This window comes from Gavia stellata, chromosome Z (genome assembly GCF_030936135.1).
Source record: "Gavia stellata isolate bGavSte3 chromosome Z, bGavSte3.hap2, whole genome shotgun sequence".
In the NCBI taxonomy this organism is placed as follows: Eukaryota; Metazoa; Chordata; class Aves; order Gaviiformes; family Gaviidae; genus Gavia; species Gavia stellata.
This window is the reverse complement of record NC_082637.1, coordinates 54,308,798-54,320,812: the sequence shown is the minus strand read 5'-3', so window position 1 is coordinate 54,320,812 and position 12,015 is coordinate 54,308,798. Positions and strand designations below refer to the sequence as shown.

Genomic DNA, 12,015 nt, shown 5'->3' with positions numbered 1-12,015 from the left:
GGCATATGTGAAGCATACTATTTTCAAACCAGAGTCTAGGATTTCACAGTCTCTGGGGTTGGAAGCCAGGATGCGATGCACTTACTGCAAGCCCTACAAGAACTGACCATCTGTTAAACCTGAAATTAACACCCAAAATCTTCAGCTGCCTAAAGCAGCATTAAGGAGACTATAGCAACCTAACTCTAAAACTGAGATCCAAAACACTCCCTGGCTAATAACTGCCTGACCTCACTAGGCTGTCTTCCTGTCTTCCTTCTCTGACCCACTTGGTCAGAGACACCCCAGGGCTTTTCCACTTAATTCCTGACTCCTGCTTCAATCTTACTGGGACCAGATCTTAGCAAAAGCAGTGCATATGCTTCCTCTGGGGTCCAACTCACAGTGTGGCAGCAGCATCCAGCTTTTACGTGTTATCCAGGTGGCTCCCAGGATTATTTCTGATTTTTTTTTTTTTTAATCCCATGGTTCCTTAATATAAAATGCATATGGAGTGATAGGAGCAAACCTCCCCTTCTGTGGGATTTCCCTCATTGCTGGATTATAGATTCATACTCTTATGATCTGTCTTCCTGTAAGAAATGAATCATTCCTTCTTTTCTTGCAGCCTTGCTCAGTTTCTTGGAGCTGAGTGGATGGCAACTTGTATCACAATGAGAATTGTTTAAAGGGAAGTATGTGATGAAAAGTTTCTTCATGACAAAAAGGTACACCCCAAAAAGCACACCAGCTTGCCTGGATCGCAGAGCAGTAGTGCTGCAGCAATCTGTTACTGAGTCTGTAAGACTTTGTGTGATTTGAGAGTACTTAAATGCAAAATATAAAGCTTCTGTCTGATGTTATGAAATCCCTATGCCAGAAATCTTCTGGGAATGTAATCCAGCCTCTTTTGTCAAGTCTTGTCATGAATCTTCCAGACAAGGAGGGGTTACTAAACCTTGTCAATTATCCTTCCAGAAGTTGCTTGCTATAGAAATGTGGTGGATCAAGTCTAGCTGTGTGGAGTTCAGGTTCACAAAGTGGAAAATCCCCAGACAACTGAAAAGGGAAATTACAAGTTGGCTCTTTAAAGTCACAGAACAAGAGATGCTGATGGGACTAAGGGAAGCATAGGAAGGGGCCCTTGGACACCCTTTTTGAAGCTCGTCTAGAGGAACAGATTCTCAGGGATTCGGAGGGTACAGAACACAGTGTCAGACTGACCTATGCCCATGTGTGCAAAGGAGAACAAGGAGCTGAAAAATCCTTCCTGAACTGTTTCCTTGCAGAGACAGAAGTATACCCTGATGTGGGCATAATGCATTCATATGGCTGACTACCTCGTGGTTTATACTGAGGTGTATAATTGTGTAACTACTCTGCAAAACAACGTGCTGGCAGCTGAAATAGTCAGACTCGCACAGAATATTTGCGTGTGCCAAGCCTAGGTCCCTGGATAGCCTTGTTAACTGCTTACCCCACAAGGTGCTGAGGGAGCCCTGCATGAAGGTTTTCATGTGACGGTAAGAGGAGGTGTTTCCTCTTTGCTTATAGTTCTATAAAGCATGAAAAGCAGGACTGTGAATGGGTTTAAGACAGACCACCCCCAGGGTGCATGGATGTCTCTGGTTGCCTGCATGGGTGTCCACAAAATGACCATTTCTGCATTGTGGTAATCTGGGTGGCAGCTTTGCATCATCTCTGCAAGCATATTTTTTCCTATTACATGCACAAAACCACGGTCCCATGCTCCACAATGTTGACCCCGCCAACCACAATTGGGTTAATGTTTTAAAATAAAGGATGCTTCCACAGGGAAATCCTCAAGGGGCAGAGAAAGGACGGTATTCTTGTGAGCTTCAAATGTATTGTCCATACCAGAAGCCTGAAGGAAATATGAGAGGAGAATAATATACTATAATCCTTTTTTGGTCTATGAAAATATGGAATATCTGAAAACTGAAGTTCCCTGTAAGAGATCAGAACAAATGATATTCTGTCATCCTAAAATGGTTTGGGGTCTGTGTGTGTGTGTATGTGGGTCTGCTTGCTTTTAAGTATAAACTCTCAGAAAAAAAAAATCTTACATTTTTTAATCAGCCTATCTGACTGACATTCTAAAACTGACTTCATTTTTCTCATGGGAAAGGAAAATAGGAACCTTCTCGCTCTAGTTAGATATTTTCCTTCAAAATAAAAAGCAACTACATCAAGGGCAGCTTTAGTACGTGGAAACAAGTACAACTCCCAGGGCAAAAATCCCTAGATATAAGTTCAGAAGTTAAGCAGTAAATGTTACTGACTATATCCTCTCTCGTTGCAAAGTCAGTTTATTTTCTAAAGAAAGTACACCACTGACATTCATATAATCTACTACATTTTAAGAAGTGTAAGGGATTAAGGTATTTGGCTGAAGATCACAAATTGTCATCAATATTCAGATTGACTGATAAAAGGAGTGTTAATTGGTGTTAAAAAAAAGAGATGGCAACAATCAATAGAGAAGAAGAGAGAAGCACTAGCAGATTGTAGGTCTGATTTTGCAAAGGTATGGGAATACCCTGTGGGGTTTTTTGGTTGGTTTTTTTGGTACACCTTTTGAATGCTAATGTTCTGCTGAAGATGGTTTCAGACAGGCTGCTAGGTGACTGCTGTACTGAGCCAAGCAGAATCTGTTGAAGAGTTGCTGAGGCAGAACTGAAATTATAGCCTCACTTTAAAAAAAATGACAGTATTGTCGGCTAATTACTTCTAACACACAAATAGGATTCCCATTTGAGTTTGTGGGTTTTTGTGTAAATTTCTAAGCCTTCAAAAGGCAGGTTTTGAACTTGGATATTCACTGGTTCCTTGGCAGTCCCTGATCCTTTATGCTTAGAAATACAAGAAAAGTGCAGAAGAATGGAAACTAAAGATACTTCTAACTACCTGTAACTGCTGCAGTGGGAAATGAGTCAAGTTCCCTCTCAACTAGATGAAGGTATTTCTTTCACAGAAATTGATTGTATAATTTTCTTCATTTATTAAATAAGACTATAACCTTTATATTGCATATGCCTGGCTAATACTGTCTATTATGTCCTACAGAGCAGGTCAGGAGTACTGACATTAGACTTAAAAGTAACAACAATTAAATGAATGTGTACTGATTATATTGTTGTGTATTCCCTGTTTACTTTCTGGAAAGTATATCACAGTTAATCTTTTACTGATGCCAGAAAGGGTAGTATAAAATCCATTTCTTGTCATTTTGAGCTGCAAATATTTTTTTTGGTAAGGATTTATGATTGTTAAGACAATGAATTTTCAACTTGCTGATTCATGTAGGGTCCAGCCTATACGGATATTAGCCATGTTATCGGCTTTAAAAGCTTTAGCATTTTTGGTTATCATATTACTACTATACATTTAAGATATTCACTGTGAAGAAGTGTTGCAATACTGATGCCTGTGTATCTGTACACCCTCTTTTTAAAAGTTGAGTGTGTACAGAGGAAGGAAAACAGTCTGTTGGGTGCATATTTCAAACGATTGCACAGATTCCTGGATGGTGTAAAATATATTGATGTTTCACAGGTTTGTATGTTCAGACATTCACAAGTAGTATCTCATAAAGCTAGAGATTACTTTAAGGAGTGCAGCGAGTAATTCAAGCTTTTAGAATAACTTTGACATTTTTTGTGTATAAATCATCCTCACACAGCTTATGTAGAGGAATCCAAAATATTACGTGTGCACATTAACACATTAAAGCTGAGCTGGCATTTTAAACATTCCACAGTACATTAAGTAAAAGTGAGGTGCATGGTATTGGAAAGGGGCTACAGAAAAAAGAACAGATCACTTTCTAGCATTGTTTTATTGCTAAAATTAACCCCATCAACTTGCTTTAATGTCAACAGCTGAATGGCACACCGAGGGGCTCTTTTTGCACACAAAGATGTGTCCTTAAAAGCTGTTGAGAAATGATGAGGGTATGTGCCTGCAGGGGAAGGGCAACATTATCTCGATATCAAATTTATAAGAAGAAAAGGATGAAGTATAGATGAAAAGGGCGTTGTTAATATATCCATTTAGTTGGTGCAGCAAACAGTACAGGATACAGTATGAAGGGAACGTAAGACACGTTTGGGTACAAGAGAAGGGCACGTGTAAATAAATTTGTTAGCCTGGTACTTTTTGTAATCAAGTTTTGTTTATTTAAGGTTTAAAATGTTAATCACAGTAACTGAGCTGTAAGTGCCTGGAAATATCTTTGCTCGAATAGTTTGTGTACAGATGTTTGAGCCTGAAGAAACTTGCCATGTGTTTTTGTAGCTAAGGAAGTGAGTAATCAGTGAAACTAGTATGCGTGGTATAGGAAAATCATGCACATGATCTTGGCACAGCTGTGTGCTTGCTACATTCCATGAGATATTTCATAATGGAAAACCAATTGCTCCACTAATATAGGATACCTGCACATCAGGCATATGTTGTGAAGCACCCAGTGAAGTCACAGGACCTTACAGATTAGGCCAGTAAATTTCGAGTGAACAAGAAGGGCAAAAGAAAGTCCCTGGGTGTTGACTTAAAAGAGAGAAGAAAATATCCTGTTTAATGAGTTTAAATGTCTTGATGTTTAATGTCTTGATGTGTTTATTGCTTAATTGTAATTTTTATTAAGCAAATTTTACAGGGCCAAAACTGTAAGTGGGCAAGACAGTAACGACATCAGCAGAACTGTATAGCTAGCTGCAGTAGCAGGAAATTTGGCCTTGTGTCTAGTTAGCAAGCCCCTGTGACTCAAATGGTTTTCTGCTGGTCAGATTCCTCCTTTGAACTTGCTTGTTTCAGTGCCTTTTCTGTTTGTTTTATGTGATTTACATAGAACATTGTGTAGTGAATGATCTGTCAAGGAATAACAATAAACAGATGCTGCCACTCTATATGGTGTTTCATTGTTAATGTTTTTAATTAAAATATTTGCTTTCAATCCATGCACACGTAGATTGTGTATGTCACAGTTCAGTCTGGACATCCTCAATAGTTTCTTGAGTTACCAGTTCCTCGGTAGTTTGAAAGACGAAGGGCCAGCAATACTAATCTGTGTGTACCTCCAACTATATTAGAATAATTCACAGAAACTGAAGGTCAGCTCCAGAGCTTCTGTGTGTCTCAAAGATTCGTGCTGTATTGCAGCTACATGGATGGGGTGATATGCAACTTCATGAACAGGTAGGATACAGAAACTGGTAAAATGGGTAGAAGTAAGATTCTACTCAGCAAACTGATCTGTGATTTCCTACAGTCTCTTTGGCTGTGACTATTCACCAACATACAAGTCTTTCATGGTAAGAACTTAAACATATGGGTGTTGATACAAAATGTAATTTATGTTGTACATGGTAATAAAGAGGGGGCAGTTTAAACAACAGAAGAAAGCCAAATTTGATTGTAAATGTGCTGTTTCTAGAGGTGCAGATCTTAAAGCCATTCTTTCCGTTAGTCCTTTGTTCTCAAAGTAAGAAGCTTTAAACTGTGAGCCCTAGGGAAGTCCTTTTAACATAGAGCAATTTTCAGTTAAAGTCAACTTTGAAACAAATGAAATGCTGAAAGCACAGAAAGACCAATCAAAGGTGCTTTGAACAAGTTTAACTCTTCAGAGTCCTGAAAATTTATATCTTTCATACGAATATGTAGATAGCTCTATCAACTAATTGATCCAATGACATTTTTAACTTCAAAAATCTTAGTGGCTTGACCAGAAAAGTTACCTTTTGGTGACATTTGACCAGGCCCTAAAGCTCATAGTTCAGCTACTGGGCTGCAGGTGGGGACCTGAAACTATGTGAAGGCTATTAGGGCTTAGGATGTGCCAAGGACTAACCTGTCAATTTAATGCCACAAATTATATGCAAGTTTTGCTCTGTTTCTTTATTTCTTTATAAATTTAGTAGCTTAGACTGTAAGCACCACCTCAGGGAGAGCTATAATTGAACGACCTAATGTGTGCATGCTGGCAAGGAGAAATTGTAATAACAACCTGATGTGGATAGAGTGATGTGCAGCTGTGCACTCATTACACAAAGGATTAGACACATCTGCAAGGAACCCATTACAGAAAGTAATTGAAGGGGGCACCTCTGCATTACAAAAAAAATTCAGGGCTACTCATTTAAGCGAAGGGTAATCTGTTTGTTCTATCAGTTATGATTTTATCTGAGATGTGGAAGGAAAAAAAAAAAAAGAAACAGGTCTGCACCTAGAGGAATCCTGGTTACATCAATGAATTTTTAAACAACCTTGAGGCTTTTCCACCCATGTTATAACCTGGCTCAGCTCTTAGTGATTGGAACAAGCTGAAAATAAATGCATTCAGGTTGTGGTGTTATTATTACTATTACTTGGTTTCTACCACTTCCCTTGTTATGATCTGTATTTTTTATTTATTTGTTTTGGCTGCATGGATACCTTTGTGTTGAAATGGGGATACTTATAGTGTGCATCACACTCATGCTTTTGTCTCTTGCCTCTTGGGATCTGCATTAAAGGTGGATCCTCAAGCAGAAATCTCCCATATGCCATGGGGAAGGGCCTTTTTGCCTCTCTTTGCAGCCCCTCAGCACCCTCTTCCAGGATCCTGTCCTCCCTGTCAGTCTTCGATCAGTACCACTGAGGCAGGAGGGTGTTCAGGCAGGCTGGAGGAACTCCTGCAAGGAGTGCAGAGGTTCTCATGCAAGAAAATACAGTTTAAGGGTATGTTGCCATGTACAGTCTGTATAGTCTCCTAGATAGGGAATGTTTCCAGCTGGAAAGAGTCTCTGGCGCCAAGCGCCAGTAGAGCTCTGCTGACACAACAGAAAGTGATGGGCAGGGAGGAAGATGTGAGGCTTGGGGACTCCCTTACACCAGTTGCTCCAGGTGAATGATCAGAGTGTGGAAGCCCACTTTGCTGTGGCCGAGGTGTTTCCAAGCCTAATTACTTGTGTCTACAGATACCCCCAATTAATGTCTTTAGCTAGTTACCGTCTCCTTTCAAGTACCCATTTGCTTGTATCAGTGGGGATAGTTAAACATCATTTTGTCACAAAGTAAATGGTTCATGATCTCATTTAAGTTTCAGCTTGCAAAAGAAGTGGTCCAAAGAGAGCAAAGGATGTGGTTATGCCAGGTATTCTGCCTTTCTGTGGAGACAAACTTCCTGCCCCAAAAAGCCGGCAATCATTCAGTGTAACGAGCACACTCAGAAGGCTGTCTGGAAGCCCAAAGCCACGGATATACATTCCTTTCAGCTTTGCAATGTAGTCTTAGTATTTTACTACATATAATCTATAGCATAAAAATTAGGATTCTGAATATGAAAAGCTGCTGATTGTAAAATAATCAGACATCTCACCTGTTCCTAAAATCAGTCAATAGTGCTCACTGGTATGAAAATTAACGTCTAACTCTTCTCTGTATTACCCCACTTAGGTGTCTAGTCTGATCCCAAAAGGAAAATAATGAACTGCATTTGCTTATCACTGAGTCACTAATTACAAGTACCTTTTTAAGATCAAGTTTCTTCAAAACTGGGAAGATACTGTGTACAGAATCCTTTGTCTATTCTAAGTTTGACATTTAAAAAGAGCATATCAAAAGTTGATGTTTTCTGACAGTCACAGATTTTCCATCGTCTGCATTTTCTCCCACGGTTGCTAACTGTATTCAGATAATGCCTAGAAAAATGTCAGGAAAACCTTTCCTAAAACACTCTGATCTGTGAGATCAAGCACAGTTACTGTATTGTGTGACTGCAGTTTTAGGAAAGACTGTTAAATGTGTATAATATGTGTATAGCTGAGAGTATATGCTTAAACAACAGAAAAAACCATGACATAATGTGTGTGCTGAAGAGCTTTCTCAAGTCAGAACACCAGAGGTCTTTTAGAAGGGGGCACCACTAACTTTGGCCTTCACTGTAGCATCACTGCCACGGTGATACACTCTGCCCCAGTTTATATGTTTCTTCTTTTTTATAACAAGATTATTTATCACCAGAATTCATTATTTCCCTCACCAGGTATCACCCCCCCAAAAAAAAAGTCTGTCAGCTTTATTAAACTGGTTGTTCCTAAAGTTTTAACTCCCTCTATTAGACAGTCCTCTGCATTTTTTATCAGCTGGTAGCTAAGACACTCTTTCAAAAGACTGGAAGTTAACATTTTTAATCTTTCTATCCTTTCCATCGTAAGTTAAATCAGGCTGTAATAGCCATGTGGTTCTGGGATTTTTGTTGCTTTAATACTTTCTCTATTATAAGGTACAGTTTTTAGAATATTTCTGGCAATAGTCCAGTATGATGTGCTTTCTTAATCCCCTTGTATCTGTTAACTGTTGTTACTGAGGCATGCTTATAAATCAGTACGGACCCCAGTCCAGTGACGGAGTGGTTATAATCACATGAAAGTTTCACCTGTGCATGCTATATACTGTGTTGTGTTCTATTTCTTTTCCTTCCTCTTCCCATTAACACATGTTCAGCTGAGACAGCGTTGTTCTTCAGCCAGTTTTGAAGACTTTCGTTTTCTGAGGATAATTTACAGGTAATTTCAATGGTGCCGATGACCAGGCCTAAGTTTGTGGCATCCAGCAGTGCTTCCCTCCCACTGCAAGGAAAATCCAGTGTGCAAGGGAGGAGGAACTAATGGTAGGCAGACAGTCAAGGAAGCAGACGTGCCAGGCAGGCGGTAGCACAGCATGTGCTCTGCTGTCTAGAAACAGGCAAGTTCAGTCTCAAATCCTGGTGATTCTCTTCATGTGGCAGAGCTGGTGACAAAAACATTTGCTTGCTAACTGTGTTAGTAAGCCTGATTCGGACTTTAAGTAAGAAGAGGAAACATCTGCCCTTGAGCTAAATTACTACTTGACTTACTTCAGGCTGCCTTCTTAAATCTTCTCTCATTTCAGACACCGATTATTTATGCCTTTCCTTCATAAATGCTGCAGTGTTACAGACACCGAATGCTTGCGGTCTTCCGCCATGGGGATGTGCATATTTTAGTGGCCTGCAGTGGATCCTGGTCCATCCCACCTCAAAACACTTTTGGTCATGGTGTATAAAACCATAACTACATTTGTTTTTCAAACCCCTCTCCCCCAACTTGAAGTAGCATCAACTGCAGTTCATCTGTCCTGCAGCAAGGCATGCGTTTTGCCATTTCTGTGGACTATCCACTGGAGCAGTGTGATTAAACCCCTTGTTTTCCCCCTTGCAGGAAAGAAATGTTCTACCCCAATCCAAATGATAAGGTAGGTAGGGAGAGGTTACTGCCATCTGAGGGTCTAGTGACATTTAATATTGGTGGCTGGATTCTGCACTGCCAATGGAACGGCAGAATGGTACAGGATTTTTAACAGGTCTCATATATGACACAGAGGCAAGCAGACCTGCTGTCAAGTTCTTTTCCATCTCATTTTTCTCCATTAGGAGAAAGTTGTATTGAACTAAACAAACAAAAGGGCTATTCACAGTTAACATTGCTTCCCCCTTGCCCTACAGATAGCAAAGTGTATCTAAATGGCTTCTACTCTGACCTCAGCAAACTGATGATGAAAAGAAGGTGACTGTGGGATTATTCATTTCAGCTTCCCTGGATGATGGATGGAGAGATATTCACTGCCACTTTGGTGCCATCTGGGAACACGACACCAAATTCTAGCATGACCCTAGAACAGAAAACAACGTTTGTCTTTGTGACTTTATTATTTATTTTCTTGGGAATCCTCATTGTTCGCTGCTTCTGAATTCTCCTCGACCCCTACCGGAGTATGCCAACCTCAACCTGGGCTGATGGACTTGATGGACTGGAGAAAGGCCAGTTTGACTACGCTCTTGCTTAGAGACTGAGAATTATGGAGGCTTATTTAGCAGTCTGGTAAAGAAAGAAAAATCCTGGGATGTCTCTTTATTTTGTTTCTTGTTTACATTTTTTCAAATATTGCAGGAGTTGCAACATACAAATATGCACACAATGAATTTCATGTTAATTGAATACCAAAGCAAGTTAAATTTTTGAAGGTAGATTAGTGAATGTCCTCACTGGGAAGAAGATAAACCTTGCATTAGCAGAACTTTTCTTCAGAATGCACTGGAACAGTATGTTGTGTATGTGATCTGTCACAACCAGCTAAGAGACACTAGAGCCTGTCTTCTCTTGCGTAGCCTTTTTATCATTAACAAGAGTCTGTGGAGGAAGGTGTCTTACAAGTGAGGTAAGAATGTGTTTTTATGATCTGTATGTAGTAAATTAGCTTTTCAAGATCCACAAGACTTTTCTTACTCTATCTCCCATGCTCTGAAGGCAAGTGAGGAAGTTTCCCGTACCATAAGATTGAAAGAGCAAGAAAACATCAGGAAAAAAAAATTCCTCCATGTTTTCCCAGGTATTCAGTAAGATGCTCTTTCTTAACATTAAGCAGCAATTAAGCTACTTAATACTAACAAATCACTGACTGTAATCTTTGTTGTGAATAAGCTATGTAATGATTTTGGCCTATCTTTGTCTTTTTGTGCCAAAACTGATTTCTATTACGACAGGTTTTTGCATTGTTCTTACAACAGCTTATGCAAACAAATTTCAGTCTTGCATGTATTTCAAACCCTGCATTCCAGCATTCACTCAGTTCGTTTGGTGTGTAGGTCACGCTGCATTGTTTTTGTTTCTTACTTGGATGACTGAAACATTCGTGCTAAGAATCAATAAATAACCACCACCCTCTTCACCTATAAATGTCTTTGAATGTATTTGTACAATGAAAGCCCATTCCTAGAAGTCAATGTAAACAAAAACCTATCTGCATGATCAATCAGGGAAAGAAAGATTTAAAAGATGGCATGAAATTTAGCAGAACTACTTAGAGTCCAAGTGGATGTTTGCAAGCATTGTTTAGCAGCATTGAAATACTATAGTGGTAACAACATTTGATGTACTGCCAGGAGGGAAAAGGCCACACTCCCGAACACAGAAATCTTGAAAAAGGTCCGAGAGCTGCCGGGCTTCTTAAACATTTCATAGAGTGGGGAAGGGAAAGCGCATGCTGCCTGTTTTCAGACAAAGCTTTAGATTTAGCTATTTTACTCATACTGTAATAATAACAAGCCCTTGGGAAGTTTTCCTTTGTGCTTTGGCTTGCAGCCTGTAAATGGAGAAACAAAGCCAGCCCCGTAGCTGGTACAGCTGGGGCTGTGCTGACTCACCCGAGCCGGGGCTCTGACTCTAGCCGTGGCACTTAGAGCTATTTATTTCCCTTTGCTGCCTGTCCTGTCCATCGGTTAAAGGTTGCAGCTATTTTAGCAGAGGCAGTGGAAGGAGGGGTGGCTGTGCACGCTGGTTATCACAGTTCACAGGAGGGCACCCAGAGCCCCAAATGCAGCACCCTGACGAGTTCACAGAAAGAAGCTGGGCTGTCACCTGTCACTGCTGAAATACGAGCAGAGCCTGTTGCAGGGGTGGTCACCTTCGAGATGAAGTGGGCAGAAGGGGACAGGAACACAACTATGTTCTCCAGAAGCCACAAGGTACTGGCTTTAGCTACATATCTATCAGTGCCAGGGCACCTAGATCAAAGCAAACTCAAACTTTCAGATCATTTCCCAAAGGTAACAATGGTGTGGCATACAAGAAATGTTCCTGTTGTTGCACCAGTGCTGCCTAAAGCAATGTGTTGTCAATATTTATGAAGCAGCAGTAGCAGCATTTCTGCCTCTGGCCTGGGATTTCTCTCCTGTGTCAGGGTCTGTTTGTTTGAAGACTCTATGCATTTTATTTTCTTTTAAAAGGAAAAGACTTTTCCTCATAATTGCACCTAAAGAGGGAGGTGATGACTCTGGTCAAGGGAATGTAGCACAGTGTTCAAGTGAGGCAATTTGATTCTTGTGTGGAGTATGGAAGTTGCTAACTGAGGACTATTTTGGAGACTTAGCCAGCCAGCATCTCTGGTATGTTTGGAAGCATTCCAATGAGATATTTTTGTAAACCACTGGGATGTCAGTCTATTAAGGGGAATTTAATA

At 40.2% G+C, this 12,015-nt stretch overlaps 1 protein-coding gene across 1 annotated transcript; it reads left to right on the top strand.

The window, feature by feature from the left end:
• The first annotated feature begins 9,549 nt into the window (after positions 1 to 9,549).
• On the top strand, positions 9,550 to 9,843 carry CTXN3 (cortexin 3). Its single transcript, XM_009817899.1, is given in 1 exon segment — positions 9,550 to 9,843. A coding segment is annotated over 1 exon segment (294 nt).
• Positions 9,844 to 12,015: the final 2,172 nt, after the last annotated feature.